General features: G+C 40.4%; 1 protein-coding gene across 1 annotated transcript in view; it reads left to right on the forward strand.

Moving 5' to 3' along the window:
• Positions 1 to 23,300, forward strand: part of DNAJC5B (DnaJ heat shock protein family (Hsp40) member C5 beta) — a 184,561-nt gene extending 161,261 nt beyond the window's left edge. Inside the window, exon 5 of the mRNA XM_073676738.1 lies at positions 23,151 to 23,300. Coding sequence (XP_073532839.1) covers positions 23,151 to 23,245 — 95 coding nt within the window. The 3' untranslated portion in view covers positions 23,246 to 23,300. The remainder of the gene's footprint in view (positions 1 to 23,150) is intronic.
• The last annotated feature ends 542 nt before the right edge of the window (positions 23,301 to 23,842 follow it).

A 23,842-nucleotide genomic window follows, 5' to 3' on the forward strand; every position in this document is an offset into this window, starting at 1 on the left:
CTATTTATTCAGTATCGCGTATGAGCGCCATGTGCAGAAATTCCCATACTTACACACCTTGGCTACTATCAATTAGGCTATTATTGGTTGTCTGATCATCAAGATCCACTGCTGCAGCTCCCTTTGCTATTACTGACCAATGAAATCCCAGATGTGCCTAGTGGGAGACAAATCCAGAGATGCTGCAGGTCATGGTAGCATGTTTAGGTCACACAGGCTGCTCACAGTAACTCAGGCAAAATGTGTGTGTGGTTTTGACATGTTGAAAAATTACTCCTTTTATAATGGCTTTCTTTGGAGAAATGGCCGTACCACTGGTGCCACCACCAAACCAATCTAATGCTGAGCTGTTAGTTTACCTGAAATGAAAACTAGAGCAGTGCACCTACCGTACATTCTGCCATCCTACACCAAAATAGTAGAATGAATGTTCTGTCATGAATGACACAGCTGCTGCGTAAACACTGCTGTTTAGTGTTGACACTGTTTGACGTCTTAGGCTTGGTAAGTGATGTCCAATTTTACTTGCAGTACAGAATAGATAAATCCTGAGACCAGTAGTATGACCATTTTTCGATATTGAATAAATCAAGATGTTTTAACACTTAAACGGTCCATTTTTTCATTCTTTGCATATCAATAACATGTCTATCTATCCTCCGATCTCCATAATTCAACTTTTCCTTCTTGGTGTTGCAATTTCAGTGTTGAGGGACACACATACATATATATATACACAGTGGCATGTAAAAGTTTGGGCAAGTTGAAGATAAAATGATCTCTAAAAGACCTAAAATTAAAGATGACACGTTTCCTTTATATTTTAGGCCAAAAAATATATATGCAGTATATTTTCATTTTTTTACATTTTAAAAATTACAGAAAGGAAAATAGGCCACTGCAAAAGTTTGGGCACTGTTGGAGATTTGTGTGCTCAGATAACTTTAACCAAGGATTCAGACCTTAATTAGCCTATTACGGTTATGGTTTGTTCACTATCATCATTAGGAAAGGCCAGGTGATGCAAATTTCACAGTTTTATGAAAACCCAGCCTCCTCTAACCTTGTGCCAAAACAGTGCAGCCATGGGTTCTTCGAAACAGCTGCCAGCGCTCTGAAAATGAAAATGGTGGAGGCCCACAAAGCAGGAAAAGCCGATAAGAAGATAGCAAAGCATTTTCAATTTGTCCTTTCCTCAGTTCGAACAAGAACAATGGAGGTCAAGATAATTTCGGTGAGAGCTGCTTGTAGGATTGCTAGAGAGGCAAATCAGAACCCCCGCTCGACTGCAAAAGACCTTCAGAAAGATTTAGCAGACTCTGAAGTTGTGGTGCATTGTTCTACTGTTCAGAGACATCTGCACAAATATGGCCTTCGTGGAAGAGTAATCAGATGAAAGCCTCTTTTGCGTCCTCACCATAAAATTCAGTGTCAGAAGTATGTAAAAGAACATCTAAACAAACCTAATGCATTTTGGAAACAAGTCCTGTGGATAGATGAGGTTAAAATAGAACTCTTTGGCCACAATGATCAAAGGTACTGTATGTGTGGAGAAAAAAGGGCACAGAATTTCAGGAAAAGAACATCTCGCCAACCATTAAGCATGGGGGTGGATCAATCATGTTTTGGGGCTGTGTTGCAGCCAATGGCACGGGGAACATTTCACGGGTAGTGGGAAGATTGAATTCAATGAAATTTCAACAAATTCTTGATGCAAACATAACACCATTTGTAAAAAGCTGAAGTTGAAAAGAGGATGGCTTCTACAAATGGATAATGATCCTAAACACATGTCAAAATCCACAATAGACTACATAAAAAGGCACAAGCTGAAGGTTTTACAATGGCCCTCACAATCCCCTGATCTGAACATCATTGAAAATCTGTGGCTAGACCTCAAAGTAGCAGTGCATGCAAGACGACCCATAAATCTCACAGAACTGGAAGAATTTGCCAAGGAACAATAGATGAAAATCCCTCAAACAAGAACTGAAAGACTCTTGGCATTTACAAGCTGTCATACTTTCAAAAGGGGGGTGCTACTAGGTACTAACCGTGCAGGGTGCCCAAACTTCTGCATCGGCCCATTTTCCTTATAAGAATTTTTAAAATGTAAAAGATGAAAACAACATATATATTTTTTTGCCTAAAATACAAAGGAAATGCGTCATGTTTAACTTTAGGCCTTTTAGAGATGATTTCATCTACAACTTGCTTAACTGTTCACAATAACAGTAATCTTGACCAGGGGAGCCCAAACTTTTACATGCCACTGTATATATACAGTATATGTATATGTGTGTAGATGATGAAACATGTAAAAGAGACAGATGTGAGTTACATTGTATTGTTTAAACCTGTTCTCTACATGGTTTTATCTTACTTTTACTTCTATAAAGGAACAACGTGAGTCTGTGCCCCTTATCTTTTTTGGATCTAACGTATCTTATAGAAGTAGCCAAATTTCTTGAAGGTTTGCACGAAATCTTGTAAATATGATGAAGTCATCTATTCATTTATGTGTGTCATGGACACTTATGCCTGCTAGTGTGTTGGCAGAATTGTTTCTTCATAGGTCAAAGTAATATCTCCAAGAGATAAATTAAATCTTAATGATTGTAGTCATCCAAAGCTAAGCCAAGATGCAAGAACATGAAATAGTGTTCAGTTACCTACTCACAAATTATACAAAGTTTATGAGACCACTAAACTTAGTTGCTGATTTCCTTTAACCCTTTACTGACCGGGGGATTTTTTTGTTTTTTGTGTGCTTTATTTTTTTTTTTTCTTCCATTCTTTCAAAAGCCATAACTTTTTTATTTTTCCATCAACATAGCCGTATGAGTACCTGTTTTTTTGCGAGATGAGTTGTAGTTTTTAATGGTGCTATTCCATTTACCATACAATGTAATGGAAAATGATAAAAAAAATTCGAAGCGTGGTGAAATTTCGAAAAATAAATGCAATTCTTCTATTGCTTCTTTTGTTTTGATTTACAGTGTTCTTTGTGTGATAAAAAATGACTATCCGTACCACTATGATTATTGTGCCACCAAAATTGTATAGTTTTTTATTTCCGTTATTAAACAAAATTTAGAAATGGAAAAAAAAAATTATGCCTGTGTCACTATTTTCTGAGACTTGTAACTTTTTTACTTTTCCATAAATGAAGCTATGCAAATGATTGTATTTTATCTGGAGAGCTGAGGATTTGTGAAAATATTTGGGGTTTTATATGACATTTTGATCACTCTTTATTGCCTTTTTTTACAGTATGGTTAATCTTGTATTTTTATAGATCAGACATTTAAGGACGTAGTGATACCAAATATGCAAATTTTCTATTTTTTACATTTCTTTTTCTTTTAATGGCAAAAATGAGTGAAAACTGTTTTTTTTTAGTCCTTAAGGTGGACTTGAATCTGCAATTACATGTACCGTACTACTGTATATTCCAGTATTGCAGCATGTAGAAAAAACGATGTTACCCCTTGCAACACGTTTGCAAGGTACTAATCAATTATCATGGCGAATAAGGGGCCTTTTGAAGGTCCCAATGTCTGCTATGTGAGATAACCTATGTTAGAGTATTGCAGTCCATTGCATAGTAAATACTAATGGGACGGTTTAAAAATGTAAAAACATTAACTCTTTTATGAACTTGGACGTATGAGTACGTCCAAGGTAACATCCCTGCACTCCATGCGGACTCCGGCACCGAGCCCGCGTGTTTTCGGGCGCATGACAGCTGATCTGATCAGTTGACATGTGCCCCTAACAGCCGCAGGTGGAATCGCAATCCACCCACGGCAGTTAACATGTTAAATGCCACTGTCAATCTCTGACAACGTCATTTAACCGGTTCCCGACCGCCCACTGTAGATAAACGTCGGCGCTTGCTGGGCTCTGTGCAGTGCCGACGTTTAAAAACGGTGGGTAGTCTCGCATCGCTCAGGACCCCCAGGGTCCTGCAAGCTCTGCAATTCTGGTGCAGAGCGTTAGCTCTGACAGGGGACATCATCGGGACCTGATTGGATCAGGTCCCAGTAATGTTAACCCTTTGCTATGATCTATATGCCGCGATCTATAGTGATCGCAGCATATAGAAGATAGACAGAGGAGAGGGGGTCGTCTTACTTACCTCTCCGACGACCCCCGATACCTTCCAGGACCTGGGGTTGCTATGGCAGCTGGAGGTCACATGACCGCCTCCAGATCTGCCATATATGGTGTCCTGCCTGGCTCAGCCTGCAGCTGAAGCCTGGCAGGAGACTCTGACTGTGAAACAGTCAGCGAAGATCTCATGTAATGTAATACATGTCTATTACATTACATGAGATCAGTGATCAGAAAAATAAAAATTAATGTCCCATACAGAGACAAAGTAAAAATGTAAAAAAAAGTAAAAAAAAATGTTTTTAAACTGTTAAAAAAAAAAATCACAAAATAAATAAAAATAAATAAATAAAATATTAAACCAATAAATCCGTATATTTTTACAAAACCAAAAAAAGTACACATATTTGGTATCGCCGCGTCTGAAACAACCCGAGCTATAAAACTGTCACACTAATTAACTCCTTCTGTGCACACCGTAATAAAAATAAATAAAAAACGGAGCAAAAAAATATGCTTTTTCATCATATTGCCAAACAAAAAGTGGAAAAAAATGCGATCAAAAAGCAAAATAGAAATAAAAATGGTACCGCTGAAAAAGTCATCTTGTTCCGCAAAAAAAAAAGCCGCCATACAGCTCCATCAGCCGAAAAATAAAAAAGTTATAGCGCTCAGAATAAAGCAATGCAAAAAAAAAATTTTTTTCTATAAAATTGTTTTATTGTGTAAAAGCGCCAAAACATAAAAAAAATACAGTAAGTGTAGTATCGCTGTAAGCGTACTGACCCGAAGAGTAACGCTGCCTGATCACTTTTACCACACGCAGAATGGCATAAAAAAAAAACCTCAAAAAACAATTCCTGAATTGTTGGTTTTTGTTAATTCTACCTCCCAAAAAACGGAATAGAAAGCGATCAAAAAATGTCATGCACCCAAAAATGGTACCAATAAAAATGTCAACTCGTCCCGCAAAAAACAAGCTGTCACATGACTCTGTCGGCCGAAATATGGAAAAATTATAGCTCTCAAAATATGGTGATGCAAAAACTAGATTTTGCAAAAAAAAGCATCTTTTAGTGTGTGACAGCTGTCAGTCATAAAAACCCGATATAAATCTGGTATCTCTGTAATCGCACCGACCCGAAGAATAAAGTAATCTAATCAGTTATATCACACTAGGAACGGCATAAAAAATAAATAAAACCAATTCTTCACCTGCTACTGATTTGTTTATTATGTCTCCCAAAGATCGCAGTAAGGCTCTGCTCACATTTATCCTGTGCTCTGCGCTGAGCACTTACACCAGAGTTTCCGTGTAAATCTCTGAAATACGTGATTCAGACGGAACCCATGACGGAAGATTCCCTGTAATGAGGCAGATATAGGCCACTGTGGACGCCGTCTAGCCTGGGATCCCACAGTGTCATTTGTTTTAGGCGTGCATAAAAGTGCGGTTGGCCACAGTTTTGTGCACTTCTGAAAAAAAGGACACCGCTAAACAGAGGCCAGACGGAGTCCAGAGTAACTCTGCTGCCTCATTACAGTGAATGGATGCCGCAGGGGTTTCATCTGAATTATATCACTTGGAAATTTAGATGGAAACCCCGATGTAAGTGCTCAGCCTAGAGCGCCGGATAAATGTTATGTAAAATGTTCCCAATGAAAGCTTCAACTCAGTCCTCAAAAAAAGCTAGTCCCCACTCAAGTCCGTCATCTGTTAAAAATATAAGGGACTTCCAAGTTACTGGTAGTAGAAAGGCTCTGGAAAAGCGAAATGGCCCTTGCCCCCCAAAAGAAATTCAGAAAATTTTGTGCTCCCAAATCCAAATGCCTATTCTACAATAATTTGTTCTCCAATTGTCAAATAGCACTCCGTCCCCCCCAGATCTCGCCGTATGGCTGAGCGGTACGATACAGCCACATATGGGGTATTGCCACTTTTAGAAGAAATTGTGTGGCACATTTCGGCACCATTTTTACCCATTGCCCTGTGTGAAAATGTAAAATCTGAGGGTAAAACATTTTTTTGTGGTAAAAATATAATTATGCTTTTTTCACTGCGCAATGGTATAAATTTAAAATTAAAAAATACTCACTACTTCCCTAGATGAATTCCTTGAGAGGTGTAGTTTACAAAATGGGGTCACTTGTGGGGGTTTATGCTGTTTCGGCATGTCAGCGACTCTTCAAATGTGACATGGTGTCTGCCACCTATCCCAGCCAACATAGCGCTCCTTTCTCTTCCGAACCCTGCCGTACACCAAAGCAGTGGTTTTCCCCCACATATGGGGTATCGGCGTACTCAGGAGAAATTGCACAACAAATTTCATGGTGCAATTTATCCTGTTACCCTTATGATAATACAAAATTAGGGAATGAAAAACATTTTTTGTGGGAAAAATGTGAAAATTGTATTTTTACGGCTCAATATTATAAACTTCTGTGAAGCAGCTGGGGGTGCAAGGTGCTCACCACACATCTATATAAGTTCCCTAAGGGGTCTAGTTTCCAAAATGGTGGCACTTGTGGGGGGTTTCCACTGTTTAGGCACATTAGGGGCTCCCCAAATGCGACATGGCGTCCGCTAATTATTCAAACAAATTTTACATTCAAAAAGTCAAATGGCGCTTCTTCCCTTTCAAACCCTGCCATGCGCCCAAACAGTAATTTGCCTCCACATATGAGGTATCGGCGTGTTCAGGAGAAATTGCACAACAAATTTCATGGTGCAATTTATCCTATTACCCTTATGATAATGCAAAATTAAGGGATGAAAAACGGTTTTGTGGGAAAAATGTGAAAATTTTATTTTTACAGCTCAATATTATAAACTTCTGTGAAGCACCTTGGGGTTCAATGTGCTCACCACACATCTAGATAAGTTCCCTAAGGGGTCTAGTTTCCAAAATGGTGTCACTTGTGGGGGGTTTCCACTGTTTAGGCACATCAGGAGCTCCCCAAATGCAACATGGCGTCTGCTAATCATTCAGACAAATTTTACATTCAAAAAGTCTAATGGCGCTCCTTCCTTTCCGAACCCTGCAGTGCACCCAAACAGTGGTTTTCCCTCACATATGGGGTATCAGCACGCTCAAGAGAAATTGCACAAAAAATTTGGGTCCATTTTTTCCTGTTACCCCTGTGAAAATAAAAAAAATTGGGTCTAAAGTAACATTTTTGTGAAAAAAGTTAAATGCTAATTTTTTTCTTCCACATTCCAAAAATTCCTGTGAAGTACCTGAAGGGTTAATAAAGTTCTTGAATGTGGTTTTGAGCACCTTGAGGGGTGCAGTTTTTAGAATGGTGTCACTTTTGGGTATTTTCTGTCATAAAGACCCCTCAAAGTGACTTCAAATATGATGTGGTCCCTAAAAAAATGTTTTTGTAAATTTTGTTGGAAAAATGAGAAATCGATGGTCAACTTTTAACCCTTATAGCTCCCTAACAAAAAAAAATTTTAGTTCCAAAATTGTGCTGATGTAAAGTAGACATGTGGGAAATGTTATTTATTAACTATTGTGTGTGACATATCTCTCTGATTTAAGGGCATGAAAATTCAAAGTTTGAAAATTGCAAAATTTTCTAAATTTTTCTCCAAATTTCCAATTTTTTCGCAAATAAACACAAGTTATATCGAAGAAATTTTACCACTATCATGAAGTACAATATGTCATGAAAAAACAATCTCAGAATCAGGGGAATACGTTGAAGCGTTCCAGAGTAATTACTTCATAAAATGACAGTGGTCAGAATTGAAAAAATTGGCCCGGTCACGAAGGCAAAAACACGCTCTGGTGCGAAGTGGTTAACATCCCCACGCTGGAAGCGCATCACTAGTCGCCCACATTGGTGCCCGTGTCACATGACCGTGGGTCGCCAATGGGTTGGCTTGACAACCCAGGGTCTGCAAGAGACCCTGGAGGTTGTCATTGCTCATAGCTGATCAGCACTTTTGTTACACATAACAGGGCTGAGGACCTGCTATGTGTAACACAGGCAATACGAAGATTGCAGCTTCTAGTCTCCCATGGAAACTATTGAAGCAGGTAAAAAGTAAAAAAAAATGTTTTTAAAATATTTACAAATTTTAAAAAAATATAAAAGCTCAAATCACCCCCCTTTTGCCCGATTCAAAATAAAACAATACAAAAAAAAAAATCAAAATTACACATATTTGATATCGTTCAGAATAGCCCGATCTATCAATATATAAAAAGAATTAATCAGATTGGTAAACGGCGTGATGAGAAAAAAAATCAAAATGTCAGAATTAATTTTTTTGGGTTGTCGCAACATTGCAATAAAATGCAATAACAGGCATTCAAAAGATCATAAGTACCCCAAAATGGTATCAATGGTTTTGTTCAAAAGTACAACTTGTCCCACAAAAAATGAGCCCTCACACGGCCATATTGAGGGAAAAATAAAAAAGTTATGGCTCTGGGAAGACAGGGAGCAAAAAACGAAAACACAAAAACGGAAAAACCCAAGGTGACGGTTAAAAACTATTTTTTAAAAATAGAAAAAAGTTTAAATCACCCCTCTTTTCCCCAAAGGTAAATATTGAAATGTAAGAAATAAAAAAAATGTACATATTTGTTATAGCTGCATGCATAATTGCTTGAACTAATAAAATCTTAAAATGTTTATTCCATTTGGGGAACGCCAAAATAGACAAAAATATCAAAACTCACAAATTGGCATTTTTCAGTTACTGCAATTCCCTAAAAAGCTATGAAAATTTTGTATGTAACTCAAAAAGATAATAAATAAAAATGAACCTTACACAGGTCCATCAACGGAAGAACAAGAAAGTCATGGGTCTTAGAAAATGGAGACACGACCATAGTTTCATTTTTTACAAATTTCTGCCATTTTTTGCCATTGAAACATAAAAAAACTTTATCAATTTGGTATGACCATAATTGTACTGACATTAAGAATCATAATGCCAGGTTATTTTTACCGCACTATGAATGCCATGAAAACAAAAACCCCAAAAACAATGGCAGTAGTGCTTCTTTTTCATCAATTCACCCCACTTAGAATTTTGTCTCTGTTTTTCAGTACATTATATGGGAAAATGAATGATAAAATTGAAAACTACAATTCTTCCTGCAAAAAACATGCCCTCATACATGAGGGAAAATAAAAAAAAAGTTATGGCTCCTGGAAGAAAAGAAAAAAAAACAAAAAGGACAAAAAATTAACTGCCAATTTGACATTTTATTTTTTCTGGACAGCTAATAAAAAATTCACCGACAGACAATATTTTTTCTCGAACACATTGGAAAATCATAATAAATCGTTTTGATTATAAGTGATCCATGTCTACAGCCCATAATTCTGATATGAAGGCATGAGCTGCACACACGGTAATCTGTAAAGTGATGATAATTACAGTCAAAATAATCTGTAGAAATTTCTTCAGATTAAAATAAATTATGGACTGGACAAAGAAGTGCCCTATTTTTACAAACTGTCTAGGAACTTCTCAACGATTGGCAACCCTGTAACTAAGGTATATAATACCTTTAATTTTACTATAAGGACCTATGATTTCTGTGTATGCCCGTGCCATGGTGAGAGTCTAAGATAACCAGATAATTGAACATTTTTCTGGTCTTTATTATTATTTTTTTTTTGTTATATACAAGGATAATCCTGCCTTTATGGCCAGGACGAGGGGTTGGCAGGGAAGGCACCTGCCTAGGGCGCTACATCCTGGCTACGTAAGCGGGGTGCATTTCGGAGAAAAAAAAAACCTGACATTGTTGAATGCCTGTGGCCGCCCGTCACCTTCCACCAGCATTCAGCACAGTGACGGATGGGGCACAGGCACACAGGGGAGTAATGTCAGTCACTGACAACGCTCACCCCTCTCTCTGCCGCACTCAATTGTATTCACGTCTTTAAGACTCGAATGCAATTGATGTCGGCACCACCCAGCAGAGGAGCTGTAATCAGCTCCCTGCTTTCCTGGGAACTCTGGCACACGCAGAGGACGTCGGACGTCGCAATGCAGTGATGTCATCACACTGTCCAGGGCCCACTGCTGCACTAGATGGAAGAGGAGACAGCTGCGCTGGACAGGGAGCCTGGATTACGTGAGTATAAGCTTTTTTTTTTCATTTTTATTCTATTATTTTCCTAATCAATGGAGGCTATTATACCTAGAGCCTGTGGGGACATTCCAAGATTGGCTGGCTATGGGAACATACGAAGGGCTCTGGGGACATCACAAGAGGGGCTGGCTATGTGGACATAAGGGGCTGGCCTTGGAGACATTACAGTAGGGGCTGGCTATAGAGACATAAGGGGCTGGTTATAGTGACATTCCAAAAGGGGCTGGCTATGGGTACATAAGGGGCTCGGTATGGGGACAAAAGAGGGGATGTGGGGACATCACAAGAGGAGCTGACTATGGGGATATAAGGGGCTGGCTATGGGGACATAAGAGGGGATGTGGTGTGGGGACATCACAAGAGGGGTTGGCTATAGGGATATAAGGGGCTGGCTCTGGGGACACTACAAGAGGGGAATAGCTATGTCGACATAAGAGACTGGCTATGGGGACATTACAAGAGGGGCTGGCTATAGGGACATTACAAGAGGGAGCTGGCTATGTGGACATAAGGAGCTGTCTACGGGGACATTAGAAGAGGGACTGGCTTATGAGGACATAAGAGGCTGGCTTTGTGGACATTACAAGAGGGGTTGACTATGGGGACATTACAAGAAGGGCTAACTAGAGACATAAGAGGGGGCTGGATTTTGGTACATTTCAAGAGGGGCTGGCTTAGGGGACATTACAAGGGGGCTTTTGCTATGTTGACATAACAAGATGGCTATGGGGACATAAGGGGCTGGCCATGGGGACTTTACAAGAGCGGCTGGCTATGGGGACCTAAGGACGTGGCTATGAGGACATTACAAGGGAGGCTGGCTATGGGGATATAAGGGGCTGGCTATGGGGAGATTACAAGAGGGACTGGCTGTGGGGACATTACAAGAGGGGCGGCTGTGGGGATATTACAAGAGGGGCTGGCTATTGGGATAGTACAAGAGGGGCTGTGGGGACATAACAAGAGGGTGACCATACTGTATTTGGTGCTGTCGGGGACCTTATATTGTGGTCTGTGGTGACCATATTGTATAAGGGACTGTGGGGGGCATTATACTGTATATTGGGAGGCTATGGCGGATATCATACTGTGTGGGGTGCTGTGGGGGACATTATACTGTATATAAGGGGTTGTGGGGCCATTACACTGTATGGGTGACTGGGGGGCCATAATACTGTATGGGATGCTATGGGGACCATCATACTAATATTATGGGGTGCTGTGGTGGGCATCATACTGCATGGGAGTCCGTGATGGACATCATAGTGTATATTGGGGGCTGTTGTGGATATTATACTGTATGGGCGGCTGTAGGAGGACAGTGTGAGGAGGGGTACAGTTTGGAGAAGACAAGATGAGAACATAGTGTGAAAAAAGGGCACAGTATGGTAAGAGGTTAGCCTGATGGGGGGACAGTGTGGAGCTATAGAGATTGTGAGGGAAAACAGCGGAGAGGGGACACCCATGGTATATGCTATGCCGTGGTTCATAGGGACAGACAGTGTTGCAGTTATAACTGATAATGGCAGACAGTGGGGCAGTTATAGCTGATAATGTCTGACAGTGGGGGCGGATATATCTCATTAAGGCAGATAGTGTGGCGGGTATAGCTCAAAAGGGCAGACAGTTTAAAGGCCATATAACATAGGAGGCTTATTTAGGTCATAATTTGTTCAAATATTTTTATGCAGAGGGCATTTTAATAACACTCTTATTTTTAAGGGCACAGTTTCAGGATGAGAAGAGGGAAGTTTGCAGAGAAGAGCTGTGGATGTGACAGTCACCATGGCATCTGGACAAGATCGAGACGAAAAGAAAGAAACTACTCAATCAGAGAAGATGTCACCTATAAAGTACCTGGATGTAAGTGTTTGCTTGTTGATATTGACAACGTCTCATCAGAACTGTGGTTACCATATGGTCCACAGTCTGATAATGACTGATAACAACAACTCCAAGCATCTCCTTACTATTGTTAAGAACACACTGGGAGTGGTAAGTTCATAAAATACACATGTATATGGGCCTGACTTGGCATTACAATTAATTGTGGTACTAAGCTTGGTTATATATTCATGTACTGATAGTGATTCTGGTGATGTATTCATGTATTGATGATGGTACTGGTGTTGTATGTATTTACTGACAGTGGTTCTTGTGATGTATTCATGTACTGATGGAGGTTCTGGTGATGCATTAATGTATTGATAGTGGTTCTGATTATTATTATTGTTTATTTATATAGCACCATTGATTCCATGGTGCTGTACATGAGAAGTTCTGATGATGCATTTATCTACTAATGGTGGTTCTGGTGATGTAGTCATGTACTGATGGTGGTTCTTATGACTTATTAATTTACTGATGATGGTTCTGGTACCGTTTTATGTACTGTTTATGGCTCTGATGATGTACATTCATGTACTGATGATGATTTTGAGAGAGAGAGAGACTCAGCGCTCAATATTGCAGTAAGTGAACAAAAAAGTTTTAATGGTAATTCAACACAGTATTTAACATTTCAGTCCCTAAATCCGGCTGTTACGCTCACGCCCGGACTGACTGGCGTGAGCGTGATTAGTGATCCCACTGGACCATGAACCGAGGAGTGCCTGGAGGGGCGTAACTAAGTATCAACCCGGTCCGACCAAGGTCGCACGGCGGCTCAGTCGACTCCATGAACCAGGGAGGAACCGAGCAGAGGGACCAGGTGCTACTCCAGGTCAGACCCCGGTCACAGCTGTTGACCCACACCGGGGAATGCAGGAACAGGCAGGTTAGACTGGCATATAGACAGGTGGGTACTGGCAAGCACGGTTGGTATGCAGACAGGTGGATATTGACAGGCACAGCAGGTATGCAGACAGGTGGGCACTGGCAGGCACGGCTAGCATGCAGACAGGTGGGCACAGGCAGGCACGGCTGACATGCAGAGAGGCGGGTACTGGCAGGTAGGAACGTAGGCTGGATAGGGACCAGTACAAACTGGGATACAGGAAAGGAGCCGCAGGTGAGGTAGACAAGCAGAGCGGAGCAAAACCCGCAGGTGCGGCAGACAAGCGGAGCAGAGCAAAACCCGCAGATGCGGTAGACAAGCGGAGCAAAGCAAAACCCGCAGATGTGGTGAACAAGCAGAGCAGAGCAAAACCCGCAAGTGCGGTAGACAGGCAGAGCAGAGCAAAACCCGCAAGTGCGGTAGACAAGCGGAGCAAAGCAAAACCCGCAGATGCGGTGAACAAGCAGAGCAGAGCAAAACCGCAGGTGCAGTAAACAAGCAGAGCAGACCAAAACCCGCAGATGCGGTGAACAAGCGGAGCAGAGCAAAACCGCAGATGCGGTGAACAAGCAAAGCAGAGCAAAACCCGCAGATGTGGTGAACAAGCAAAGCAGAGCAAAACCGCAGCTGCGGTAAACAAGCAGAGCAGACCAAAACCCGCAGATGCGGTGAACAAGCAGAGAAAAGCAAAACCGCAGATGCGGTGAACAAGCAAAGCAGAGCAAAACCCGCAGATGCGGTGAACAAGCAAAGCAGAGCAAAACCGCAGGTGCGGTGAACAAGCAGAGCAAAGCAAAACCGCAGATGCGGTGAACAAGCAAAGCAGAGGAAAACCCGCAGATGCGGTGAACAAGCAGAGCAAAGCAAAACCCGCAGATGCGGTAGACAGGACAGGGCTCTGTTCACATGGAACAGACTGGAAAACACAAGAAGATAGCTGGAACACAAGAGTTAGATATGGAGGCAGGGAAACAGAATGAGCAGAACCAGATACACACAAGGTACTTGCAATGAAGTAGCGAGTGGACACAAAACTCACAAACAGAAGTACAGAGACAACGAGTTGGAGTTAGGTGCAGGCTCAGATACTGCAGGAAAAGGGGAAGGTGCAGACATAGAGACAAACAGGTAATGGACTAGGACACTGTTCAGACAGGATCTGAACCAGGAACAAGATACAGGAACGAGCCGGGGAACTCAGCCCCCAGGGTGGCGGAAACTGACTAAAAGTCACAGGTACAGGTAACAGGCCTGAGTATACAGCCCCCAGGGTGGCAGAAACAGACTAGATACAGGACAAGACCTGGCAACTCAGATGCACAGAACACACTGAATGAAAGTGTTGCTCAGGCACCTCTTACTGGGTGGAGGGGGTTTAAGTATCCAGTGACTCACAGCAATAGGCTGGGGACGCATTAGGACTGCGCACACTGTAGCTTTAAGAATCAAGAAGTAACAGCGCCACCGCCCTAAGCCAGCAGACAAGAGACATACAAACAGCAGGTACTAGAGCAAAGTGTGCAGCCTGGCCTGATAGGTAAGATTGCGGTCTTGCATGGTGAGAGGTGGTAAGCCATGCAAGCACGCCGCCAGGGATGTTACACTGGCCCTTCATCAGAAACTGATTGCAGTTGTGTAGATAGATATATGCAGGGTAGCAGCGCAGTGGAAGTGTGACCTCAGCCGTTTTGATGATGATTTTGGTCTCGTATTCATGTACTGGTGATAGTTCTGGTGATGAATACATTACCAGAACCATATATTACCAGAACCATTCCCATACAGGAATATGTCTCCAGAACCACCATCAGTGTTGTTGCAAACTGTATTTGTTGCCTGATGGATATAAAAACCATCATACGTATCCCTTTATAATGGGTTCTATTTAGCTTCCATTGGTGTATCCGCCAAATGCCGCACACCTTAATTGAAACCAAATGGTCCCCATTATAATTTACAATAATAGTTTTCATGACTGTCCTTGGGTTTGACATTTAAAATATACCATAGAATGTCAGTTATGAATATTGCTATTTTTCCCTGCTGTTGTGTAAATGGTTTGCAAGCAATGAATGATTCCATATCTATGAAAACACACTCCCTATTTAGCCTCACCTCTAAAGTAGACCACCTCTTTTTATTTTTGCTGGTATGTTTTGGTGAAACAGGTAACAATTCTAGTGGAAGTTGTCATCAGAGCTTGTTATCTGACCAATCGGTGGAGGAGAGGCGTGCGTTAGAGGTCCTGTTACCTTAGTCTCTGACCCATTCCTTTACATGGAGGCTGAGGGTTCATGTGGGGGATGGGTGTCATCGGCTTCATATGCCTACGGAACCAAAATACCTTGTCCCTGCCCTGCCTGGTCCTTTCAAAAAATGAAAATATGAGCTTTTGAAGTGTGAATGATCATATGCAAAGGACTTTTGCTCTCTCGATTTGAATATACATTTCATTTCCACACTGTATTGGACAGATATAGCGCATTATAAACTGCTTGGTGTTGGAATCACAGGATACTCTATTTCAGAAACAATATATCTCTGACGTCATCAATTGAATTCACATATCATATTATTTATTGACGCCACCATTTTTTTTTAAACGTTACTTGAAAATCTGTAAATCCTTGAGAAATATGACTTATCGTGCGTCGCTATTTGATTCTGGAGGAGATAGAAAAAGATCTGATGCTATATAAAGAAAGCAATATACTAAATTATTCCACAAATATGTTATAAAAATACTTCAGAAATGTATATTCCAGGGCTTAGACTTTCAGTGTAGATTGTCATAAGCAATATATGCGTGGAAGGCTGAGATTTCATTCCACAAAGCAATAATGGTAAAAGAAAAGTAATTACATACACTAAAACGTCTCAGCAAGAGATTTGCCACAATGATATCTTATTTAGAAGTAGAAAGAAAAAAATTATGTTGTATAGCTTCATGACTGCCACTTACTTTCTGCGGTCTGTATATGTAGGGTCCCGTACTTAAAATGTACATATAGCCATTGCCTAAAGTGTTGGCACCCTTGAAATTGTTCCAGAAAATGAAGTATTTCTCCCAGAAAATTATTGCACTTACATGTTTTGATATACTCATGTTTATTTCCTTTGTGTGTATTGGAGCAACACGAAAAAAACAGAAAAAGAGGCATATTGGACATCATTTTACACAAAACCCTACAAAGGACATAAACATGTGTATAACAAAACATGTGTAATTGCAATAATGTTCTGGGAGAAATACTTCATTTTGTGGAACAATTTCAAGGGTGCCAACATTTCCGGCCATGACTGTATAGTGCACATTCATCATCAGCATTAATTCTTCTGGATATTGTGGGCACTAAAGCGGAGATTTTACAGGAGTATGGTCATGTGTGTGAGTAATCATTTATCCCAAATAGGTGATAATGATCAACATTTTCTCATGTTTGTTGTAACACAGTCATTAACTGAAACAGAAACAGCTGTGCAGAAGGCTTAAAACTGGTTGAGGAACACAAACTCTGCTACAAAGGTGAAAGACATATTCAGGTCATACAGTATGTCATGGCAAGACTGAGCACAGCAACAAGACACAAGGTAGTTACATTGCATCACTATGGTCTCAGGCAAAGATTTAAAACCAGACTGAGGCTATATGATGTGCTATACAAGAAGCACCAAGAAATTGTCAATATTGAGGACTGTAAACGCTTTGGTCAGCCAAGGAAACCTAATGCTGCACATGAAAGACACGTCATGGTTACTTCCCTTAGAAGTTGGAAGATGTCCAACAGTGTCATCAGCTCAGAACTAGCAGCAAACGGTAGGTCCCACCTATACCAATGTGTTTGAAGAAGTTTGGACGGAAGTCTTCAAGATAGAATTACTGCCAAAAAGCCATACCTTTGATAATGAAACAAGGCGAAGTCACTCAACTATGCATGAAAACACAGGAAACACAGGAAATTGGATGGAAGGGTGAGGGTAGAGGAAATAAATGGCAGTAGTTGCTCTAACCGGAAGAGTGAAAATTCAAAATATTTGGCTGCAACAGAAGGCAGTTTGTTTGTCCCAGATCTGGGGAATAGTACAATAATAAGTGTCTGCATGCAGCAATAAAGAATGATGGAGGTTCCTTGCAAGTTTTGAGCTGCATTTCAGGAAATGGAGTTGAGGATTTTGCAAGGATAAGGCTGGAGTCACACTAGTGTATAGATTCCGATGCGAGAGCATCGGACGCGATATGCTAATGACACTCGGCTCCAGCTCTGCTGCCAGTGTGAGCCGAGTGTCAGTGCTTTGTGCTCCGATCCTCTTCAATCACAGCAAAGGTGTCAAGGAGATGGAGAAAGTAATTTCTCCATCTTCTCCATTGCCTTTATCGGCGTATATAAGACTGCACTGGGATGACATCCCAGTTACTGCGATTGTTTTCTCATGCTAGATCGGCATGAGAAAATAATCGCAGATCTGCACTGCCCCATAGTGTAACATTGGGCCGAGTGCTCTCCAATAAAACATCAGATAGCCATGTTACATCAGATTGGCCATGTTATACGTTCTTGTGAGCGAAGCCTTAATGGTGTCCTCAATACAGGGAAATACATGCAGACACTTATCTTTCATGCAACATCCTCAGGAAGGCAACTGATTGACTCCAAATTCATTCTGCAGCAGAACAACGACCTCAAACATACAGGCACTATCATTAACAACTATCATCAGAGTAAAGAGGAGCAAAGATTACTGGAAATGATAATGTGACCTTTGCGTTGAGTCATTGAGTCTTTCTGGGACTATACAGACAGAAGGACTTGCACAAGCCTACATCAACAAATCTGTGGTTAGTTCCACAAGATGTGGCACATCACTTGTCTCAGGCACATCAGGATATTTTGACTGATGAAGCCCCGTTTAGTCTCTTTGGGAAGTAGGCTGAAAGAATGATTGTCTGGAGAAGAAAAACTGAGTTCTAACATGTATTCTGTGTCATGCCAAAAGTAAAGTATCCTGAGACCATTCATGTGTGGAGTTGCTTTTCATACAAGGGAGTCGGGTCACTCATAATTTTGCTTAAAGGGGTTTTCCCACGAACAAAAGTTCATTTTAATCAATGGCAGTGTCTGACCATGTGTGGAACACGGTCTAATCATACCACAGCTCTTGGGCAGGGGAGGAAGCAAAAGACAATACAGACATTATAGCAGGGGATCACAGAGGATTCATTTTGTGAGGTAAAATATTGTTTAAAAACAGGAAGTGAAATGTTTTACCTCACAAAATGAATCCTCTGCAATCCTGTGCTGTAATGTCTGTATTGTCTTTTGCTTCCTCCCCTGTCCAGCAACTGTGGTATGTACCGTACATGGTCAGACACAGCCATTGATTAAAATGAACTTTTGTTTGTAGGAAAAACCCTTTAAGGACACTGCCATGATTTATTTTCAGTAAAAAAATATTGTGCTGCCTTGCTGCTGCTTTCTTCTGCATGATGAATAAAGAAAAGGAATGTTTAATTACAATGCAAATGAAGCGGATAGAAGTCAGTTACACCATATCATGGATCAATCACACTGAGTCTGGCACTTCTACTAGCACCTCTTCTATCTCTCTCCCACTAGCAATTAAATCTCTGTATTATTCACAGACTAATACACACATATTCTTCACTTCTGCACTTACACACCATATTACTGTCTAGAGTATTTTATAGTATAGAGTAAAGAGTATGTTTTATGACTTTCTCTTCCTATCTCTATTGCTGAGCTGTGAGCTCTCACTTACTTTCACTATTCTAAATAACCCTAAAAATGGATGCTGCATTCTCTGCCTTTGGCTTTTATACAGGCTATGATAGTAGCTCCTGATTAGGTCCCTAAAACCATGTAATGTGTTAGCTGCAAGGCATTATTGGGAAACCTGCAAGATCACACCTGAGGTCATGTCAGCTTTCTATGGCTATTGCAATCTTCTGCAATGTGTAAAATGTTATTTCTTTGGCAAGTTGAACAAATCAAATTGCAAATTGTTAAAATTCACCTGTGAATTTAATAAAATTTTCCTCGAACTCAACTCATATCGAATCCATCATGCCTTTTATAGATCTATACATAGTACATATCTATATATACGTATTAGAGATGACTGAGTGAATTTGAATCAAATATGACATAGCTAGCACTAACTTAGAGGTACTATGAGGAAAATCCTACCATTCCCAAAATCAAATTTCAAATTCTTGTACATATTAAGTAAGAAATTCTACAGGGCTGTGTACTACTGATCCTGCTCATAAGAAGAAGCAGGAGGCACGAACGTTATGACTGCGGTTATGACTGTGACCGAGCTAGTGCGAGATCTGGGTCCGACGACGCCAGTGCCTATTTCACCTGGATGTGTGTCCTTGGATAGACATTCAGTTTAAATTTATTGCAGTGCAGTGATCCACTGATTCACTGCATCGCAATACATGCCATTGGCCATACAGAGGCTGGCACCTGATGTCAGCATGCCCATCACGGTGCAAAGCACTGAAGTTATAAGGGCACTCAGCTGTGGACCTTTGAGCTGGCAATGGAAGAAGATGCCGCATGTCATGGGGGCGGGGAAGGGTAAGAAGAATTGTTTATTTTTTAAAATGTGTTGGAGAACAGTGAAGAACATTATTACTGGAAGGGACCTAGGATGAGGAAGGTGCCCAGGATGTGGAACATTATAGAATCATAGAATCTTAGAATGTTAGAGTTGGAAGGGACCTTCGGGGTCATTGTGTCCAACCCCCTGCTCAATGCAGGATTCACTAAACCATCTCAGACAGATGTCTGTCCATCCTCTGTTTGAAGACTTCCATTGAAGGAGAATTAACCACTTCTTGTGGAAGCCTGTTCCACTCATTGATCACCCTCACTGTGAAAAAGTTTTTTCTAATATCTAATCTGTATCTTCTCTCTTTCAGTTTAATTCCATTGCTTCTCGTGTTTCCATATGCAAATGAGAATAAGGATGATCCCTCTATCCTGTGACATCCCTGCAGATATTTGTAGACAGCTATTAAGTCCCTTCTTAGCCTTCTTTTTTGCAAGCTAAACATTCCAAGATCCTTTTGCTCCAATTTTTCCATATGTTTTTTAAAATGTGGTGCCTAGAACTGGGCACAGTATTCCAGATGAGGTCTGACCAAGGAGAAGTAGAGGGGGATGGTTACTTTACGTGATTTAGACTCTATGCTTCTCTTAATACATCCCAGAACTGTGTTTGCCTTTTTTGCTGCTGCATCACACTGTTAACTCATGTGCAGTCTGTGATCTATTAGTATACCCAAGTCTTTTTCACAAGTGCTGTTGCTTAGTTCTATTAATCCCATTCTGTAGATGTAATTTTAGTTTTTCTTGCCCAGATGTAGAATCTTGCAATTCTCCCTGTTAAATACCATTCTATTAGTCTCTGCCCATTGTTAAAGCTTATCTAGATCGTTTTGAATCCTTTCTCTGTCTTCTCTAGTGTTAGCTATCCTTCCTAGCTTTGCATCATCTGCAAATGTGATTAGTTTACCTTCAGTTCCCTTATCTAGATCATTTATAAAAATGTTGAACAACACTGGGACCAGGACAGAGTCTTGTGGTACCCCACTTGAAAAACTCTTCCAATTGAATGTGTAACCATTTATTACCACTCTTTGAGTACAATCACTGAGCCAGTTATGAATCCACCTAACCATAGCCTTGTCAATCCCATACTTGGTTATTTTTTTCATTAAGGATAGTAATAGATACTTTATCAAATGCTTTGCTGAAGTCGAGATATACTATATCTACCGCTTTTCCCTGATGTACCCAGTCAGTGATTCCATCTTAGAAGGAAATTAGATTACTCTGGCATGACTTGTTTGCTACAAACCCATGATGGCTCTGATTAAATACTGTATTCTTTTCCAAGTACTTACATACCTGTTGTTTAATAATTTGTTCAAAGATCTTTCCTGTTACAGAAGTAATGCTCACTGGTCTGTAATTTCCTGGCTCCATCTTTTTTACTTTTTTGAAGATAGGGACAAAATTTTCCCTTCCCCAATCTTCTGGGACTTCTCCTGTTGTCCAGGAATTTTCTAAGATTCTGGCTAGTGTTTCTGCAATTTACTCTGTTATCTCTTTCAGTACCCTAGGATGCAATTCATTTGGACCACGAGATTAAAATTCATTTAAATTAGCTAAGTGTTCCCTCATCATCTCTTTGTTTATATATAGTGTGGATTCTTTTATTCCTTCGATGATACATTTGCTTTCTTAGAGAACACGCATGCAAAATAGGAATTTAAAAGTTTGCCCTTCTCAACATCATTTTTGACCACTTCACCCTTTTCATACCCCCAAATCCTTTTTTATTGCTTTTGGTCTCCCTTGCAAGCCTCACTTAATTGCTGGCTTTAGCTCTTCTAATGTTTGCCCTGCATTCTCTGTAGACAGCATTATATTCTTCTTAGATATGCCCTCCTCTTTCCATTTGATACACATTTCTTTTTTCCTTCATTATTATAATGGGCCCAAGATGATATTTTATAGGATGGGGCCCAGGATGTGGGATATTATTCTAGAAAGAGGCCTAGGAGAGGGGACATAATTATTGAAAGGGGTCCAGGATGGAGGACATTGTTATAGGATGGTGCCCAGGATGGGGGACATTATAATAGGAAGGAGTCCCAGGATGTGGTACATTATTAAATAAAAGGGTCAGGATAGAGGACATTATTATAGGGGGTGGGCCAGGCTGGGGGATATTATTATAGGAAAGGGCCCAGGATTGGGGATATTATTAAATAAAGGGGCCAGGGTGGCGGGCATTATTACAAGAAGTGGCCCAGGATGGGGTACATGATTAGATAAAGGGGTGAGTATGGGGGAAAATTATTACAGGAAGGGGCCAGGATGGGGACATTATTATATGGGGGGTGACCATGTATGTCTTTATAGGATCTAGAACACCACAAAGGACCATACAAATGACCAACATGCAGTAGGTCAAAATTTTGCACTAGGGCCCATCAGGCTCTATTTTTGCCACTGGCAGGAGGTTTTTTCACTTTGTACAGGATACAGTTTGGTCAGTGTAATGCAATTAAGCGAGAAGTTGTCAATTTTTGAGCTGTTGAGTTCTGACCATCATTAGAGCACACTGCATGGTATTAGCAACAGGCAATCAATGTTCCAAGAAATTGGGACAAGTATGGCCTCATAGCAATGGGGAGCCCACTTGTGCTCTCTGCTTAAGAGACTACACAGTACACTACGGGACGGGTTCATGTAACACTCTGTAAATAACTGAAGGATGCCTCTATGTATTCACCTATTATTTAGCCTCTTCTTTTCCAAGATCTTACATTCTTACATTAATTAATAATTAATTAATTCTGGAACTGCTGAATAGAATCCATAAATACTACCAGTGAGTGACAGGATGCACTGTGTGCTATGAGAAAATTTTCTCTGCCTAAAAGCATCAATAGTATTCATCGACACATACATAATGTGTTTAATTCTAAGAGTTTAATTATTAACTTTGTGTTATACAGGTGCCTCTTTTCCTAAAGGGAAGATTATTTCAATGAGATTTTTCCGTTTACATGTGTTTTGAAAAATGTTGTCAATATCATTTTCTTTTCATAAATCAATAGTACATGTGAAAATAAGCAACTTTTAATATATCTTATCATAGAAATCTGCTTCTATCTCTGCCATAATTCATCATTCATTATCAAAATTCTCAATTCTGAGGTAAAATCTGTATTTTTGTGATTTACCATAGGCGAGTCAAAATGTGTTTCCATGCTAAATTAATGTAATGGGTGCCAATACCAGTGTCACAGCAAGTTTAGGTTTTTCTATTTTTCCCTCCCATTATTTTTGGTTTTAAATTATTGTTTATCATTTGCTCTTTTGTATTTAACACGAGGGCTCTATAAAAGAAAAAATGTTTTTCTTGATTCATTTTTTTCAGGAGATATTCCACATTATGTACTTACACTTCATGGGTGCCAATAATGATGAGCAGAACTGTAAATACTGTATACGTTCATCATTCTAGTTTCTTTTAAAAATCATAAAAAGTATTCAATAATAATTTTAGTTTTATGTTTTTTTTCCTAGATGGTCAAATTCCTATTGTAATGCAACCAACAAATGCAAATGAGAAAACTCAGCTGATCGGAGACAATCGCCGTACTTACCAAACGGATTCCTAAACAGTAAAAGCAGAACCGCAGTTTTGTTACCATGACAAGTTATAAAACACACTGTAAACAGACATTATATAGTTTTAGATGCAGATATGTAATATGAATGAATTTTTACTATAAGGGTCTCTTGAATAATAAATACACTACATGTACAAATAAGCTAAGTTGTCTTCATGGTCTTTTTGAAATACACTAATGTTATGCACAGAGCCCTCACCCAGCCTCCGTGACATTGGAGGTAGTCTATGTCACTCTACAGCTTAATCTCACTCTCACTCCTCACTCAGGCTACAGACTGAACACGGTGTGTACCCCAAACCATTCCACTCACTCAAGATGCTCAATGCTGCTACCACTTACCGAAAGCGTGGCAAGTCCCAATGGCAAGCACACAATGTACTCATTGCCCACTGGCTTTTTACAGGTGATATGTGATAAAGGGGTTGCCTGGGTCATTTATATTAACGGCCTAGCCTAAGGATACGTCATCAATACCTGATTGGTGGTGTTGCAACCCTCGGCACTGCCACCAATCAGCGGTTTCCAGTGTCGGCAGTGGCCAGATGTGCCGAGTTGTGGAACTGCTCAGCACAGCTTTGTCAA

The sequence above is a fragment of the Phyllobates terribilis genome, unplaced genomic scaffold (assembly GCF_046119375.1).
Source record: "Phyllobates terribilis strain yellow unplaced genomic scaffold, ASM4611937v1 Scaffold_4__5_contigs__length_816908805, whole genome shotgun sequence".
Taxonomy (NCBI): Eukaryota; Metazoa; Chordata; class Amphibia; order Anura; family Dendrobatidae; genus Phyllobates; species Phyllobates terribilis.